Source organism: Sminthopsis crassicaudata, chromosome 5 (genome assembly GCF_048593235.1).
Source record: "Sminthopsis crassicaudata isolate SCR6 chromosome 5, ASM4859323v1, whole genome shotgun sequence".
In the NCBI taxonomy this organism is placed as follows: domain Eukaryota; kingdom Metazoa; phylum Chordata; class Mammalia; order Dasyuromorphia; family Dasyuridae; genus Sminthopsis; species Sminthopsis crassicaudata.
In genome coordinates this window covers 201,844,361-201,864,506 of record NC_133621.1, presented here as the reverse complement: position 1 = coordinate 201,864,506, position 20,146 = coordinate 201,844,361, and the positions used below count along the sequence as shown (strand labels likewise).

Sequence of the window (20,146 nt, the reverse complement as noted above, 5' to 3'; positions counted from 1 at the left end):
TATCAATTGGAGAATGGCTTGATATCTTATAAATTAAGAGTCAATTCTCTATATATTTTGGAAATGAGGCCTTTATCAGAATCTTTAACTATAAAAATGTTTTCTCAGTTTGTAACTTCCCTTCTAATCTTGTTTGCATTAGTTTTGTTTGTATAAAAGCTTTTTTTTCTTCATTCTTTCCTGCCTTCACACTCTAGAGACAGACACATTTGACACGACAACTTGTTCAGCCATTCTCTAATCCCTGCAATTTCCAGTTCTTTTTACCATGAAGAGAGTTGCTATAAACATCTTAGAACATAAAAATGCTTTTCCTTTTCTTCTAATTATCTTTGGAAATAGAACTAGTAGTAGCATTGCTGGGTCTAAGGATATCTTGAATCTTAATTCTAGATTGCTCTCTAAAATGGATGATAGGTATGGTACAAAGAATCGCCACAGCCTAAATAAAATTTGCAACTTCTAATATGTATTAGCTCTTTAAGGAACTTCAAGAGCAAGTGAGAAAGCATCCAGGCAAGATTTATATCTTGCATGTCCACTCTCATAGTGGACTTCCAGGTCCTACTTTTGATGATAACTCAAAGGCAAATAGCCTTCTAACTATGTTGGCCAATATTCCTTTATTTCAGGAAGCCCAAGAATCTCATTCTAAATATCATCAGGCTGCTTGAGCTTTATGTTTGCAATTTGGGATAGCAAGAGAGAAAGCTAGGAGCATAGTAAAAGCCTGTACAGCTTGCCTTCCTTTCCATGGTTCTCCTCCTTCATTTCTCCATTGAGACCAAGGCCTGTTTGAGCTAGAGACAGACTCAGAAAAGGGACTGAGAGACACGTTCATATCATCTTCCACCTTTGTGATGGTTGGAGGCTGATGCACAAGCCTTCGGACTTAGAGAGATTCATTCATACCATCTCACCCCACTGTGGTGGCAGGGCTCTCTTCCTTAGCTTCTCCACTGAAACCAAGACTCCGGAAGGCCTCTAAGAAAGGTAGCCCAGGCCCCAGACAAGGAAACTAGATCGTGAAGGAGATAATAAAGGATTTGGACTTTAACACCTGGATATTCTTGTGGTGATTAATCTTTCCAAAGGAAGACTGCTCCAACAACTCCAGAAAACCAACAAGAACATTACAGAATAGTCTATAAAATGTCTCTCTTCCCCCAATTTTCAGCTTTCCTTCTAATCTTGGCTAAATTTGTTTTATTTGTACAAGATCTTTTTATTTTAATGTAATCAAAATGATCCATTTTACACCTAACTTTGTTTTTTTTGTTTATTTATAAATTGTTGACATATACATAAATCTGATAAGTAATATGTTGCATGTTTTTCTAATTTTCTTGTTATATCTCTCTTTTTATCTAGATGATGTTTCCATTTTGACTTATCTTGATAAGTGATGAAAGATATTGATCTATACATAGTTTTTGCCAATTTGTATTCCAGTTTTCCCAACAATTTTTTTTACCAAATAATGAATTCTTATCCCAAAATCTTATGTCTTTACACTCATCAAATACAAGATTATGTTTATTTATTGCTATAAATTTTATGTCTACTGTATTCCATTGAGCTATCTTTCTATTTCTAGCCAGTACTAGTTAGTTTTGATAATTACTACTTTATGATGTAGTTTAAAATGTGATACAGTTAAAGATCCTTTCTTTCCTTTCTTTTTTCCTTTCCTATTTCTTTTTTATTTTTTATTTTCTTTGATATTCTTGACTTTTTGTTTTTCCTAGCGAATTATTTTTGTTACCTTTTCTAATTGATTAAACTATTTTATGATAATTTAATTGGGATGGCATTGAATGCATAAGTTATTGTAGGCAAAAATGTCATTTATATTGGTCCTGCCCATTAATATTTCTCCAATTGTTTCAATTTAATTTTATTTGTTTAAAAATATGTTTATATTTATATAGTTCCTGGATTTATTTTGGCAGGTGTACTCCTAGGTGTTTTATACCATATAGAGTTATTTTAAATATAGTATTATTATTTTTTACTATCTCTTCTTGCAGAGTTTTGTTGGTGACAAAGAAGATTGCTGATATGGATTGGCTTTTTTTCCTGATACTTTTCTTTCTTTCTTTCTTTCTTTTCCTGGGCAATTGGGGTTAAGTGATTTGCCCAGGGTCACCCAACTAGGAAGTTTTAAGGTCTGAGGTCACATTTGAACTCAGGTCCTCCTAACTTCAGGGTTGGTGATCTATCCACTGCATCATCTAGCTGCTCCCCTGATACTTTTCTAAAGTTATTGTTTCAATTTTTTAGTGAAGTCTTTGGCATTTTCCAAGTATATTGTTCTCTATTCTGATTCCTTTTTCTTCTTGCATTATTCTTATTGCTATTGCTAAGATTTCCAATACAATATTGAATAATATTGATTTGTTTGACATGTGATCTTACTAAAAACCTTCTAGCTTACCCCCATTACAAATAAAGTGATGATGATTTTATAAATAAGTTTTTATCAATATAAGGAAAATTCATTTATATCAATATTTTCAAGTGTTTTTCATTGAAATGAGTGTTGAATGTTATAAAAAAATTTTCTGCATCTCTAGATATAATCAAATGGTTTGTTACTTTTATTATTGATATAATTAACTATGTTAATAGTTATCCTTACATTAATCCATCCATGCATTCCTGTATAAATTCCACTTTGTCACTACATATAATCTTTGTTATATATTGTTCTAATATTTTAAAATAATATTTCATTTAGGATTTTTGCCACTAAAGTCAGTAAAGAAATTACTCTATAATTTTCTTTCTCTGTTTTCACTTTTTCTGGCTTGGATATAGCTCTCATATTTGTTTCATTTTAAAAAGAGTTTGGTAGGATCCCTTCTTTATCAAGAAATTTTTTAAATATTGGAATTAGTTGATCTTTAAATGTTTGGATTTTCCTGACTCAAGACCCAGTACTTTTTCCACCAAGCCACTTAGGTGCCTTGAATTTATCAATAGTTATATGGGAAAAAATATTCTAAATCACTAATAATTAGAGAAATACAAATTAAAACAACTCTGAGGTATAATTTAACACCCATAAGATTGAGTAAAATGACAGGAAAAAAGGAAAATGACAAATGTTGGGGAGGGTATAGAAAAATAGGTACATTAATAAATTGTTGGTAGAATTTTTAATTGGTCTAACCATAATGAAGAGCAATTTGGAATTATGCCTAAAAGTTAATAAACTGTGGCTATCCTTTGATCTAGCAAAACCATTACTAGCTATATATCCTAATGAGGTCAAAGAAAAAGAAAAATGATCATTAATACAAAAATACTCTTCGCTGCTCTTTTTTAGTGGCAAAAAAATGGAAACTGAAGAGATGCCTATACACTGGGAATGGCCATACAAACTATGATAAATGTTTGTGATATATGATAAATGTTTGTGATATATATATATATATATATATATATATATATATATATATGTAAGAAATTGCAAAGTTATTGGTTTCAGAAAATCCAGGTAAGTCTAACATGAGCTGATGCAAAATGAAGTGAATAGAATTAACTAGAATATTATGCCCAGTATTAGCAATATTATAATGACAATCAACTGTGAAAGATTTAATTTAAATGATCCAAGACATTTTCAAACGGCTCATGATGAGAAATATATTCACATTGAGAGAAATTATGAGCTACAAGTGCAGATTGAGGCATATTTTCATTCAATTTCTTGATTTTTCTTTTGTAACATAGCTAATACAGAAATATGCTTTACATGACTTCATCTGCATATTGAGTATCATATTTTTTCCCTCAATAGCTATGGGGGGGAGGGCGAGAAGGAAGGAGAGAAGTCAGAAATAAAAATAAAAAGAAAGAAAGTTTCTTTCATTAAAGAAACTTGAAATACAGAAAAATAACAGTTTCCATTTTCAGCAAAATGGCTGTTATTTGGCTAGTAAGTATGTAGTATGTAGGTTACCATTCATTCAATAACTTCAAGTCAATCTTCAGTATATTGTATCTTGCTTTAGTTTATTTCTATTTAATCTGCTCAATTACAAAACAAAATATAATGGAAATGAAGTAAAATGAAGCAGCCACACTCACCTTTTATCTAAATGATGAATAGACAGGATAACACCTGAATTTAACTGGATTTGTTTTAAAGTCACCAAAATAGTGAATTCATGTTTATTTCGTAACTTCTGAAAAAATTGTTCAGCAGTAGCAATGGATGCTTTTACACTCCTTGAAGTATCTAAAAATAAAACAAAAAATTACTAAGTATAAGCTACAATTTTTCTTTATATTAGCCAAGTTTTTAAAATTTTTGCTGAATAATGATCTATACACAATAGGAAAGGGATTGTACAGACAAATATTAATTAGACAAAAGGGTTCAAAGAACAAGAACAATAAAATTTCAAATCAAAAACTCGTCCATTAAACCATATTTTATTTCTAAGAGCAACAAGTTGAATACCTCCAAGACAAAATATTTCTACTCATATACTACTTCTCACTTATTAAAGTATGTATGCTTGATGTCTACTTTGATGTTCTTGCTTCAGAAAACTGTATTTTAAAAAGTTCTACTTTGCATATCAATTCTTTTTAAAAATAGTATTTTATTTTTCCAAATATATGCAAAGATAGGTTTCAACATTCACCCTCTGTGAAACTGTGCTTCAATTTTTCTCTCTATCCTGTCTTCTACCTTCCCAAAACAGCAAGTAATACTATTATATTGATTCCTTTAGCCAGAAGACTTGCTGTATTCTCATTCTTAGTGTTTCTGATTTCTTTTTTAAAGTATATGCTTTATAGGAGAAACCCTTATTACAAAACGTGAATGGAGTTATTGTCATTGCTCTTAGTTTTATATCTATAAAAATAATTTGTTGCTGAGCAAATAAAAGTATGTGCTTGATGCTGATGAAATGTAAAGATAAAATTCCTCTTTAAATTTGTTGAATAGAATATATCCATTCCTATATAAATTTCCTTCTCTTATCTCACTGTGAGTGATCATACCTAGAAACATAATCTATTGCCAATAAAGTTTTTAAAAGCAGACACAAAATTTCTTCCAATATTCACAGTCTTAGGATAAAGAGATAAATGATGAAACACCCAGGTAAGGTTAACAAAGCTATATTGGGAGGTTGGAAGATGTAAAGGAGGTAGGATTAGTCTTGTCTATCCCCTATTTATGAATAAAATTTTCCACATAATATAGTTAAGTATAAGGAAAACCCTCCTCATATATAAGGAAAGCTTGCATATATTTGGAGGCAGTTACCTGCAGTATCTCAACTCTTTCCTTTTTTCCTAAGGGTAAATCTGAGTGAAAAAGAGCTTTTTAAAAATCACTATAAAGTTTTCCTTTTTATATTGTTGCTCAGTCATTCAGTAACATCTGACTCATCATGTCCCCATAGACCAAAGCACACTAATACTACCTATGTAGTTTTTTTGGTAAAGATACAAAAGTGATTTGCCAGCTCCTTTTCCAATGAATTAAAGCAAACAGAAGTGACTTGGGTCATATAGCTAAGAAGTATCTGAGCCCAAGTTTGAGCTCAATTCTTTTTGATTCTATTTCCTATCCATTGAACCACCCAGCTGCTTCTCCTTTCCGTAGTATAGAAATATTCACTCCCCAGATCAACAAAGAATATAAATCAAAATCTTGGGCAAAATCTCCGGGGGAAAAGTATATGTTCACAAACAATTCAAACTTACAGTAAGCATTCAGAAATGTGTAAGAGTAAAAGCCACCTTAAATTCTCATCATCTTTTGTTCAATCACAATACTATTAAACAAATAGTAGTCATAATCACTGTGTCCATTTTAGGTCAAAGGGTAAAAAGAATGAAAAAGAAGATGGATGATTTATATAAAATCATATGTTGTTATGAGTGAAACTGTAATTAGATCTCAGGTGTAATGATTTATATACAGTAGTCTTTCTATTATAATATCATTGATCTCTGCTCTGCTGTTTGTATTGCATATTTTGTGCATCCCTAACTGCCACTGATAACATTACTTTGCCAAATCCTGAATCTGAGGAGCTTCTGGGCTAATTAAATAATACCTGTAGCTATGACTCTATGCTTCTAAGTTACTTTGAAGGTTCTTAATCAAATGATAAAAATACTTGAATGAAAAAGCATTTATCTAATGAATATAGAATATTTTAAAAATACAACTTATAGTTTTACTAAGCTGCCTAATGTTTTTTAATTTCACAAGTAATAAGTGCCCTTTGATCCAGTAGTGTTTCTACACTCACATACAGGTTCCTCAGGAGGCAAGTAAGATGATCTGATATTCCCATGTCTTTGAGGACTTGCCACATTTTGTTGTGATATACACAGTCAAAGGCTTTAGTGTAGTCAATGAAATAGAAATAGGGGTTTTTTGTTTTGTTTTGGTTTACTTTTTTGTTTTTTGTTATTCAAGAACTCCCATTTTTTTCTCCATAATCCAGAGAATGTTGGCAATTTGGTCTCTACTTCCCTTGTCTCTTCAAAAGCCAACCTGCACTTTTTGTAATTCTAATTTCACATATTGTTGAAGCCTGGCTTTCAGAATCTTAAACATAACCTTGACAGCATATGAGATATGCACAATTGTTCAGTAATTTGAACATTCTTTGGCATTGCCTTTCTTTAGAATGGGGACACAAACTGATCTTTTCCAATTCAGTGGCTATTGTTGAATTTTTCAAACCTGGCTGGCATATTGAGTACAGCATTTTAATAATGTAATGGATAGGAGTCTTTTAATATTTCTTCATTAGGAAAAAATGTCTTTGTAATTTTGAAATGTTCATTTTTGGCTGTTTTGTATTTTGTTCTTTCTATTTAATTATTTTAATCATTGTGTTTAATCATATTGTTTTCTTGGCTCTGCTTCCTTTAGTTTGCATAAACTTAGTAGTCTTTTCAAGCTTCCCTATATTCATTAAATTAATTGTTTTTTATAACACAGTAATATTCCATTACATTCAGATATCACCATTTGTTTATCCATTCTCTAAAAATGGGCATGTATTCTGTTTCCAATTCTTCTCTTTTAAAAAAAAAGTGTCACTAAAAATATTTCAGTTTATATAGAACTATTTAAAAAAATAATGTACCCTTAGGCAATTGTCTAGCAGCAAAATTTCTGGGTCAAATTGTATGGACATTTTTTTTCGTTTTTATTGCATAATTACAAAGTGCTTCCTAGGGAGGCTGTACTAATTCACAGCACCACCAACCATTCATAATCCTTCTATCTTTGACTATTTCCATTTTTATCATATTTACTTGTTTCCGCAAGGTCATTTTTAATTTATTTTTTCTCAATATTAGTGATTTTGAGCATTCTTTCATGTTGCTATTCCTTTTTGAATTCTTTATTCATATTCTTTGATTACTTAGCTACAGGAGTCCCATATATTTGGTCTATATATATATATATATATATGTATATATATATATATATATATATATATATATATATATACATATATATCAGATGATTTTAGCTAAAGACATTCCCTCGACCTCAGCCGACTCAGCCCCAGCCCCACCTCCAGCCCCATGTTGGGTGGCAAGAAATTTGATACAATTTTTTTTCATGCAACCATTTCCCTTTTTTATCCAGGATCCATTAATTTCATTTTTGTAGAAACTTTTCAAGGTTATATAATCAAAATTATTTCTCCTTAATAATTACTTCTATCCCTTATGTAGTTAAGAATTCATATTGTATTTATAATTGTAAAAGGTATATAATCTACTTATCTTTCAACTTTTTATAGTGGGAACTGAGAGAAATTAACATTATGTTTTCACATCAATAACTAATTATTAATTGCTATTCATGCTCTTTCCTTTATTTTCTGTAAAAGCCTCACTCCAATAAAGGTTGGTCAGTATCTGAAAGATATGGATGATTAATTAACTTTCTCCTAGTCCTCAAGGAACATGCTCTTTACTTCTTCATGGGATTCCAATCAACTAGATATAATTTCTATTTAGAATACAAACAGAATCTAGTCTGGGTGAACCTTTATCTTCAGTAAAGGAACCCCTCTCCTTGATCTCCATTAAAGTTTAAGGTAATATTGCTTATGAAGGAGCCTAAGTCCTGATGGATATAGCTTGGCCCAGGTTGATAGAGGCTGCTGAATCTCATAAACAAGCCATGTTCTCAATAGAAGGAGATGCAGAATTTTAGCCCATCTCCTTATTAAATATCTACCCAGACAAGGTTGATTTTCATTTTTTCAGGGGAATTCCCTTTCAAAATGTATTTAAGGTATTTCAGAATCTCTGTGGACATTTTTCTTTTACAGAGAAATATAGTGACCATCAATTTATTGATTGCCAACTAGATTAATTAATAGATTGTTAATTGCCCAGAAATGTTTCCCCTGGAGTTTTCATTCAATACACACACAGACACACCAACCCACACAGATACACAGTCTGTTGTTTAGGTTCAAATTTGAAAGATGTATAACTTTAGTTTACTCTTATTCTCTTTGACATTTCTGGATATATTATTCAATTCTGTGCTTTTTGTTGTGCACAAAATAGTATTGGGTATATAAATTTATTTTCCTTTAAATCTGAGAGTCTTTCTCCTGATAACTGACAGAATATATTGTTTTTTCATTAGAATTGTTAAATTTGGCCCAGGATTCTTCTCCCCCTCTTCCTCCAGGAACAATTTCTGTTCTTTTACTTGGTGCTTTGTTTTCTGCATTCAAATGTTGTTTAGTTATTCAATCTAATCTGACTCTTTGAGAACCCACAGATCATACAATACATGGAGTTTTCTTGGCAATGATACTAGAGTGGTTTGTCATTTCCTTCTCCAACAGATTAAGTAAAACAGAGATTATATTACTTTGCTCAGGGTCACATAGCTTGTCTCTCTCTTTCTCTCTTCTCTCTTCTCTCTTCTCTCTCTCTCTCTCTCTCTCTCTCTCTCTCTCTCTCTCTCTCTCTCTCTCTCTCTCTCTCCCTTTTCTATCTATCTCTCTATCTCTGTCTCTGCCTCTGTGTCTCTATTTCTCTGTGTGTATAATTTATATATAGATTTGTTTTGATATAGATACAAATGTTCAGCCATTTTCTAGCTGGCAGGCATTCACATTGTTTCTTACTCACTGGTATGACAAAAGGTATTGATACATTTGTTAAACATATATGTCCCAATATCTTCATTTTGTAGATTAGAATGATGAAGCTCATTGAGTAGTACCTTGTTCAAGGTCATATAGGCAGGAACTTTCAGATTTGTGATTAGATAATATTTGTAAAGTACTTTTCAAATCATAAGGCACTCTATAAATGCTATTATTATGAAAATAAATTAGGAACAAATAAGTGAATCAGCAGTGTACTGATGTTATTTTTAAAAAAGGAAGTGGAACAAAAAACCCCCAATCTTAAAAAATAGAGATACATTGCAAAAATATAAACCTAAAGCTCATAATGTGAATGGATTAAAGAATCTAATGAAAAAGAGATACTAAATACAAACTACACAATGTATAGATGACAAGAAAAAAACACCTAGCAAAATCTCTTTAAACAGATTAAAATGTAAGGGATGGAATAAAATTTACAATGCATTAGATGAATCCAAAAAAGCAGGATCCAAAAAGTAGGAATTTCAAGCATTCCATCAGAGAAAAAAAAAACTCTAAGTAAGTTTCTAAAAAAGTAAGACTAAGGTTTAAGTCCACTCTGCTTAGGCATTATCAAAACCCTATTTACTGCTATATTTACTAAATGTGTGATCCTGGGTAAGTCATTTAGCCCTGTTTGCCTAACTTTCCTCATCTGTAAGATAAATTGGAGAAGAAAATCTCAAACCACTCCAGTATATTTGTCAAATGAACAAACTAAGAATCAGACATTATCGAAAATGATTAAATAACAAAATTACAAATTATAATGTGATGAAAATGTAATCAGTTCAAGGAGTATAAACAAAAACTTCAAAAAAAATTTTACAGAACTGAGATATCTTTAACCAAATTAATGAGAAAGAGAGAATTAGAAAGACAAAGATGGAGAGAAAGAAAGATGGAGAGAGAGGCAGAGACAGAAAGACAGAGACAAAGAAAGAAAGAAAAGAATCATATCTACAGAATTCTAAGAGTGACCAAGTAGAGTTCTTAATCAATTTCAGAAAATGAAGTAAAACTAGTTATAATAAAACTCCTAAAGAAAAATATACTTAGTCCTGATGAATTCACAGAATTCTATCAAGCTAATTATATAAATGATTCTAAAAACCTAAGAAAGAAAAGATACCACTAGACTCCTTTTCTGAGACATAGTTCTAATAGACCGGAGAAAGTATATACATATATATGTATATACATATATAATGTAGATAAGCTATAGACCAATATCATTAATGAATATCAATTTAGACTTTTAGTCTAAATTCAATCCTTTTAAGTAAACCACAGAAATTCAACCATGAAATAATTCATTATGATGGAGATGAATTTATACCATAAAGACAGACATATAAATGGTTCAATACTAAACACAATTAAAATAATCATACTTAAAATAAAAAATTCAAAACCACATGTTATTTCAAAATATGAATAAAACATAATTTTAAAAGCATAGCACTCATTTATGATAAAAAAACACTATAAAATACAGGAAAAGGACATTCCCATATAACAAAAGTATCTATCTAAAATCCAAAGGAAGTTTCATTTTCAGAGGGGATACATTAAAAGATGTCCAAATAAATCCAAAAATAAAGAAGTGGTTCTCTCAACCACTATTTGATATTGCTATGGAAATACTAGCAATAAGACAGGAAAATAAAAGAACAAAGATAAACAAAAAACAGATAATATTATGGTCTATTATCTATGACATAAAGGTTTATTTAGAAAATACCAGGGAATCCATTAAGAAGTCCATTAAGAAAATTAACAGCTTGAGCAAAATTTCAGGCTAGAAAAATAAACTCTTAAAACTCATTAGCATTTCTACATACAAAATTACTAATGTAATAGTAACAAGATGTAAGAAGGAAGAATTAGATTCCATATAACTGGAAAATATATAAATATCTCAGAATCAGTCTACCAAAACACATCCAGTATTGGCACATATTGGCTACTTCATTCAAAAGATGAAATGGGCATCTTAAAGAACATGAAAAAAAAAATTTGAAGAAGAAAAAAGTGGGGAAAATGTAAGGATGAAAACAGAATGGTACTTTCAGCCCTCAAAATTTACTATAAAACAAGTCATCAAAATATATTCTAGAAATCAAAGTTATCTATAATCACACAAAAATGCTCCAAATTACTACTGATTAGAAAAATACAAATGAGGTACCACCTCACCCCATCAGAAAAAGAAGATGACAAATATTGGAGGGGGTGTGGGAGAACTGGGTTACTAACACATTATTCATGAAATTATGAATTGATCCAATCATTCTGGAAATTAATTTGGCACTATGATTAGAGAAATTCAAATGAAAAAATCTTGAGTTATCGCTTTACACCTACCAAATTGAGTAAAATGATAGAAGTGGAAAGTAACAAATATAGGTGAGGATATGGAAAAATTGAAATACTGATTCATTGATGGTGGACTGTGAACTGATCCAAACATTTTGAAGAGCAATCTAAAATTAAACTCAAAGAACAATAATCCAAACCCTTTGATCCAGCTATATCAATATTTGGTCTATTTCCAAAGATGATTTAAAAAAAGGAAAAGCACCTCTATGTTCTAAAATGTTTATAGGAGTTTTTTGTTGTGGCAAAAGACTGGAAATTACAGGAATGCCCACCAATGGGAAATTACTGAACAAGTTGTGATATATGATTGTAATGGAATACCATTGTGTTATAAGAAATGATGATTTCAATGATTGTAGAAAAACATGGAAAGATTTGAATGAAATAATGAAGAGTAAAATAAAAAGAACCGAGAAAACATTGTGTACAGTAACAAGCATATTGTTTTAAGGATGATTTTGAGTGAATAAGTTATTTTGTTTATTATAAATAGCCAAATTTACTATAAAGAACATATGAATAAAGATGCTATCTGCATCCAGAAAAAGAATTGTCAAATAAAATAATTTTACATATATGGGTGTGAGTGTGTGTGTGTGTGTATGTGTGTGTGTGTGTATGTGTGTACCCATCTTTGTTTACTGAAAGCCATCTCTAAAATGGAGGGGAGATAAAAAAAAATTAAAAAGAAATTTATATGACAAATTTATTATATATTTTAAAGGAACAGCAAAGTAGATTTGCAGTTTTATGTGCAATCATTTTTATTTCTGGACTATGTTATATAAATGTTTGTTTTATTCCACAGATTACAAATAAAATACACAAACAAATAAATAAAAAGAAAGTGATTTACAGTGAACTGGAAAAAAACTGTTAAAATTTGTTTTTACATGTAATTGGAAAAATATTTAAATATTCTAATTAAGAGAGAATCAGAAACAATGGAACAAAATAATAATTTATTGTAAAACAACTAAAAACTTCTAGAAAATCTGAAAAGCAGTCTAGCACAAATTAGCCTTATGCCATATTCTACAATAAATTTTAAATGGATATGTGATCTGAGTATTAAATAGCATGCATGCTATTTTTAAAAAATAAAAGAGAAAGATCATATACCTTTCACAGCTAAAGTAAGAGGTATATTCTTAACCAAACTATGGATAGCAGCTATTTAATAGTACAATAAATAAAATTTTGATTCTGTGAAATTGTAAAGCTTTTGCAGAAACAAAATTAATTCACCTATGATAAGAGGGGAAGCAATCAAATGAGGGAAAATGCTCCATCAAAATTTTTGGATAAAGGTTTGCTCTCCAAGATATGCAGAAAACAAATATACATATATAATCAAATATTATTATTAATAGACAAATGTCCAATTGTATAAATGAATAGATCTTTTTAAAAATTGTAAAACATTAACAACCACATGAAGAATGAAATCACTAATAGTAATAGAAATCCAAATCAAAACAACTCTGACATTTTACCACATACTCTGCAAATTGACAGAGATGACAAAATATGGGAATACTCAAAGTTGGTGGAGTTGTGGGAAAATGGGCACACTAATACATTGTTAATGGTGCTGTGAATCAATATAACTATTTTAAAAAGCAATTTGTAATTATGCAAATAATCCTTTGACCCAGGAATTTCACCCCTTTATACCAAGGAGACCATGATAAGAAGAAATCATATATACAAAACTCATATACAGAAAAATATATAAGTACTTTTAGTAATAAGAATTGTAATTCAAATAAATGCTCATTGTGTGAGGAATGGTTAAATAAATCATGATAATGAATGCAATGGACTATTACTTCCTGAGGTGATTCAGGATTGTTTTGACTTGGATTTCTCTTATTATTAGTGATTTCAAGAACCATCAAGAATATGATAAGTAAAAAGAATCTTGAAAAAATTTATACAATCTGATGAAAAACGTAATAAGAAATTCCAAGAAACCAATATGCACAATAACTATGTCATAAACAGAAAGAAAACCACAAGATTAGAAGATGATACCTCACCCCACTCTTTTAGTGGGATGTGGTCCATAGCACATATTTTTAACTCTTTCAATGTATTGATTAGTTTGGCTGAATTTTTTTCTCTTCTTATTTTTTTAATTTAAAAATATTATTTATTATATAGTTTGGTTTTCTAGAAGGGGGAATCAGGAATAGTGGGGAGATTTTTGATTATTTAAGACATAATCAATAAAAACATTTTTTTTTAAATCTGTTTAAGATTTGTTAGTAAATATTGTAAATCATCCCTAACCACGGGTTTGATTTTTTTGATTATGGCTTTAGAATTTTTGTCCTTAAATGAACATATTCAACTATCTAGTTTTAAGCAAAAACAACAAATATATCATTGAAACTGATTCATATGGGGGAAGTGAAAAATTTGCACCTTAGATTTTAAAGTTTTACTTTATTGTTGCCTGGATAATTTTTGCTTTCAGAAAATGATTGCATCTAATACTGATCTTGTAGGTCATATGATTTAGATCAGTACCTACTACTGTAAGTAGCAATAAGTAGCAGTACTGAAGTAGCTTTAAATGAAATTTAAATTTTAGAACTTTATCATATTCATTTTCAATTATAGAATAGGCTGTTATCTCTTAAAATGAAACATGAAAATACTCTATTACTATTAATTAGAAAAAGGTTTTTAAAAAATGCTTTTCTCTTTAAGAAGACAGGAATTACACCAAACCCAAGAACATCTTAAATCCTTTGTTCCTTATTACAACTGTGGCTATGCTATTTCATGTATAATGCTAAAAGGTTCACTTATGTGAGCAATATGATTTAGTACATACTACTTTGCTTAAGTAGCAGTACCTAATTAGCTTTAAATGAAATTTAAAATTTAGAATTTTTAATCATACTCAGCTGCAATTAGAGAAAAGTCGGTTATAGTCTATTAATACAGTAATTACATTACTGCATTTTCATTTCCTTTATTTCAATTAATTATATAAACAATTCAAATTAAAATAAGGAACAACAGATCTACATGTTTTAATCAATATCCATAATATTATTGAAGAGATTCTGTGATCATTCAAGAAACCCCTAGATATGAAGTGGCCAAAAGAAGTAACCCTGCAATAAGCAGCATATGCCTAAAAATTATAATTTGAAAAATCCATTTTCAAGCTAACAGCATGAAATGTTTTATTATTTTACAGAAACATAAAAATAGCTATATTACTATTAATTAGAAAAGGTACTTTAAGTACATTCCTCTTTAAGAAGACTGGAATGATACCAAAAGAAAATTCATCTGCTAAGTTTAATATAGAATCCAAAAGCATTTTAAATCATTTGTCACTTGTTACAACTCTGGCTATGCTATTTCGTAATGCCAAAAAGTTCACTTACATGATCCATCTGTCATAAATTCAATCTGCAAAATCTGCAAAAGGCTGAAAGCTTTTTTTATTCTTGAGAAACCAAAAAAACCCTCCTACAATAAAATATAAATCAGACTTGACTTCTTAGAATTACATTTCAACCTCCCCTTCTCAATTTATAGTTTTCAAAAATGAGTCAAAATTACAATTCATGGACTAACAATCAAAATATCAAATTATATAAAGTTTTTAATTAAGATATTATCAAGTTAAATGTAAAAGACAATTTAAAATGTAATTATCCTATGAAGCATTCTGTAAATATCTGACAAATTGTACTTAAGTTCATAGTTACTAATAGTTGCTAACATTTGTATTTAACAATTACTATCTCTATACTGATGATTTTCCCATGTATATATATATATATATATCTTGCTCTTAAATTTCTGCTAATTTCTAAACTAGCGTTTTTAGCTGCTTTTGAGATATCTCTAACTCATTGTCCAGTAGACATCTTAAACTCAGTATGTCCAAAATAGAACTCATTATCTTTCTCCCTAAATCATAGAAGACAACACTATCATCCTAGTCCTTCAGGCTCCAAACCTAGAAATAATCTTACATTCATCACTATCTCTCATCCCCCTTATCCAAGCTGTTTCTAAGATCTGTCAATTTCACTTCTGAAGCATCTCTCAAATAGATTCTCTTCTCTCTTCTGCTACTGCCATCATTCTAGTGGAGGCCCTTATCACCTCATGCCTGGATTATTACAATAGTCTGCTGATTGGTCTGCTTGCTTCAAGTCTGTTCCCTTTCCAATTTATCTTCCATTCGGACATTAAAGTGATTTTCCTAAACTCCGGGTTTATACGGGTCACACACATTCAAACCCTACTCAATAAACTCTATTAGCTTCCTATGGCCTACAGGACCAAATACAAAATGCTCCATTCATCATTCAAAGTGCTTTATAACCTAACCATTTTATACCTTTCCAATTTTCTTATACATTACTTTCTGACATATACTGTTCAATCCAATGATCCTGGTGTCCTGATTCTTCCATGAATAATCTATTGGTTCCAGTCATTTTCTCTGGCTATCCCTCTTGGTTGGAACAGTCTCTGACTACTGCCTCCTTTTAAGTACCAACTAAAAGCCCATCTTCTATGGTAAAGCCCTCTGTACTGCCTCTTAATTCCATTGCCTTCCCTCTATTACTATTTCCTATTTATCCTGCATATAGCTTTCTTCGCTTATATTTGTTTGCATATTATTTCATTCATTAGATGGTGAGCACCTTGAGAACAGGTACTGTTTTTTGCCTCTTTTTGTATCCCCAACACTTAGTATAGTACCTTGCATATGACAGTTGCTTAATTAATGCTAATTAATTGATTAATATAATGCTTTGCCATTTTAATCTCATTTAATCGGCACAATAACTCTGGGAGGCAGGTGCTATTATTATTCCCATTTCACAGATGAGGAAACTGAGTGTCAGAGGTTGTATTTGAATTCACATCTTCCTGATTCCAGGCCCTGCTCTACATCTATTAAACTAACTACCTGCCTAAGATTGCAGATATAATCTAATTAAATAGAACTCATGTATTAAAATCAAGTTAACAGTATTTATTTTGTTTCTGTGTGTTTAAAAGAGGTTATACACATGTAAAATGTATGGGATTGCCTGTCATCAAGGGGAGGGAGTAGAGGGAGGGAGGGGATATGTGGAAAAATGAATACAATGGATAATGTTATAAAAAATACTCATGCATATATACTGTCAAAAATTATAAATAATTTTTTTAAAAAGAGTTTATAAAAACCAATCTACAAATATCTAAGTGTTAGATGCTGAATGGCACACAGAGAAACATAGTATAGTCTTCCAATTCCAGAAAATTGCAAAAGATGTATGACAGCTCCTGCCCTGGAAGAACTGTGCTTTGGTCACTATTATATTAGAATGGATAACAAAAAATAATTTTAATGGAGAAAAAGAATTAGTCTTTGAAAGTATTTTCTGGCATTTGTTCTACTATTTGACTTGAGAACACTAAAAGTGCACTAATGAAGTTTTATGTATTTGCAAGAGTTCTAAACTCCAACTAGGTTCAAGTCACCTTCAGTAAGCTTTTTAAATCAAGACTGGTTTCATCTCTTAGAATATATTTTTATCAATGCTACATATTCAAGCATTATTTTGTTATTGATTCATGAAGAGTTCTTATTCTTTTATTATTAAAATCAGGAGCAAGGGTGTGGTGGTTAGAGGCTTGATTTTTTTTTCTTTTTTTTCTTTTTTTTTAAACGAAATGCAGTTTCAGCCCAGTTAGGTAGCATAGGGGAGAGAGCACCAGCTCTGGAGTAAGGCGGATCAAGTTCAAATCCAACTTCAGACATTTAATTAGGCAAGTCACTTAACCCCAAAAGTCTCCACACACAAATTAATGCAGTTTCACAAATAGTGTCTATTATGTAATGAAGGAATAATAGTAACCCATTGGGAGATGTTGATTTTTCCAGAAAGATATATAAATGTTTTGTCTAGATTCTACCCATTCTAAAGAGACAAAATTCATATTAAACTTTCAGAGATTAATTTCTTAATCAAGACTGAAGATAACTTATTTCATAACTGAATTAATTTCATCTAAATGAGGCATTTATTTTGATATATTGTGTGTCCCAGGATCTCAAATAAACCATCTGCCATCTGAATTTCTATACAATAGTCATTAGATCTACCATTAAAACTGACAGAAGTACAAACTAAAAAGTTATAGGAGATAATTCTTGACACTTGAAAAGACATGAAAGAGAAATTAAACTGGACCCTCTACTAAAAGAGATACTGTCATTATAACAATGTAAAGCAAAAGTTTGTTAGACGGTTTGGCTAAGTACTTCTTGAATTATCTAAATTGATCCGAGGACCAGCTTAGGTAAGGCACTTTTCCATACCTTGAAAAAGAAAGGCTTTACTTCCATTGTGCAGCCCAGGGACCTGGAGCACTCCTACTGTGGATTCTCCCAGCTCTAAATCGGTCAAGAAGTCGATTTTCAAGGAGGGATCAACTCCAATTCCCCAAACTGAAGGTGGGAGTTAGACATGGACGAAGGATAAGAGAGAAAGAAAAAGCACCATCAAAATAAAAGTCTTCGACCCTACGGGACAGCAATTATATTGGAAACTAACAAAGGTAGGCAAGTGACTATCCCTTCCCAGAATCTCACCTGTGTTCACCAGTCTGGCTTAAAAATAATTTAACACTCAGTCCTAATTCCACTAAACATCTAAAAATCTTTCTATTTGCAAAGTATCCCGCTGCTCACAGGGGTAAAATACGGGGCAGGAACGTCTTTAAATTTCAAAATGGGAGGGGGTACTAAGTAGCCTTTTCCTTCCCCATTCCTGGGCCTTTTCAGTGCGACAGATAGGATAGCACTGGCTCATATTTTCATTGCTGGCTTTCCAGAACCGCCTCACGTTGGCTCTGCTTCCAGTGTCTACAGAGCCTAATGCAGATTGCTTTTCCCTCAGCCCAGCCCAGTCGGCACTGACCTGCTCGGAGACAGAAGATCAAACAGAATGTGGTCACTAAGATTGGAGACTCCATGGTGTGGATCTTTTCAGTTCATCTTCTTCCTCTTAAGGAAAAATAGAAAAATCCTCTTAGAATAAAAATAAGTAAACGTCTACCCCCTCCCTTTGTTCCTTAATGTTAATTTTTAAAAATAGAGGAGGGCAGTTCCTTAAAAAATAAAAGGCATAAAGCTGTCAGGTCCTTGAAGAAATTGGACTCTCCGGTGTGCACATCATTCCCACATAGAGAGGGGCAAAGGGTAAAAAGAGGGAGGGGTCAGATCTAGACTGGGATCTGCTCTACTGGGGAATGAGAGAGAGAGAGAGAAGAGAGAGAGAGAGAGAGAGAGAGAGAGAGAGAGAGAGAGAGAGAGAGAGAGAGAGAGAGAGAGAGAGAGAGAGAGAGAGATGGAAAGAAAGAAAAAGAGAGGAAAGATCGGTAATGGGGGTGTTGATGGGTGTGGGTGGCAACAAAAATTCCCTCTCCCTCTGCAGCCAGAACCTGTGATGAAGGAAGAGACGGTGGGAGGAGAACCCAGAGATGCACGGAGAAGAGATTGCCCTTTCAGGGAGGGGCGAGCACGCGGGAGGGCGGGGAGGAAAGGAAAGGGAATGAAAAAAAAAAAAAAAAAAAAAGGAGAAGAGCTTCCTCGTCCCTTTCCTCCCACCGCAACAGATTTCGGGAGCAACTGTAGCCTCCTCCTCTTCCCTCCCACCATCCTGGAGAAATGCCACTCTCCTCCTCCAGATTAAAAAGAACACCAAGGTGCTAAGTTTAAAAAGAGCCTCCTCCCCTTCTCCCTATCCCACTCCTGTTCACTAAACCCAGGAAAAGGGACCACCTAGTTATACTGAATCCCTTTAGGAATTTGGAAAGTAAATTGCTCGCTAGTCAGAAAGGAAAGAAATACGCAAAAGCTGCCCTACAGTTCTCTCATATCCGTGGCAGCTCCCAAGAAATTGAGGACACCTCTTGAGAACACAAGACAGACAGGTAGAAGGTCAGGCTGATCTGGAAACAGAACACGACCTTGAGGTGCGACTTGAAAAACAGAAAAAATGATTAGTAAGGAGTAAAAGAGAGCACTGGGAAAGCTGCAAACATTGACAGACTGGGTAGGGATGCTGGAGTTATTCCAAGGGAAAAAGGAAGCACAGTGAGTGGTGAACTCCGTTGCAGAGCAGTCTGGAAGCTCAGAACCTCTGCCAAACAAGGAGTTGAGGAAAGAGATATCTCTCTGACTTGGAAGGAACTCTGAGCAGGTGGGCCTGGAGGATGGAGCCAAAGCACCTGCTGAATATAGCAGTCTCATTGGTTAGAGATCACAGCCTTGTCTCTGATTCTTCTAGGCCTTGGATTCTATTAATAAACAAACTGGGAATGGATGCAAATTGCAAAAGATGTCTCCTCACAGGATCCAACACAACGTTTTTCAAAATTGCCCTTAAGTGTCCAGGTGATTATTGTCAAAGATCGAATATGCCTCTAATCCTTCATCAGAACAAACTTCAGAGAGAATCGAATGTCTACAGGGTTATCCAGCTTAATAAACAACGTATAGGTAGATTCTAAAATTCCCTGTTCCTCCATAACTACAG

General features: G+C 32.1%; 1 protein-coding gene across 4 annotated transcripts in view; it reads right to left on the bottom strand.

Moving 5' to 3' along the window:
• Positions 1-19,584, bottom strand: part of NELL2 (neural EGFL like 2) — a 128,297-nt gene extending 108,713 nt beyond the window's left edge. For 3 of the 4 annotated variants that reach the window (XM_074269456.1, XM_074269458.1, XM_074269459.1), the window contains exons 1-4: positions 19,050-19,154; positions 18,527-18,612; positions 17,926-18,054; positions 4,096-4,246 (exon numbers count right to left, since the gene is read on the bottom strand). In XM_074269456.1, coding sequence (XP_074125557.1) covers positions 4,096-4,246; positions 17,926-18,054; positions 18,527-18,581 — 335 coding nt within the window. In that variant the 5' untranslated portion in view covers positions 18,582-18,612; positions 19,050-19,154. Of the gene's footprint in view, positions 1-4,095; positions 4,247-17,925; positions 18,055-18,526; positions 18,613-19,049; positions 19,155-19,474 lie in introns of those variants that run through there. The other variant, XM_074269457.1, reaches the window with a different exon arrangement.
• Positions 19,585-20,146: the final 562 nt, after the last annotated feature.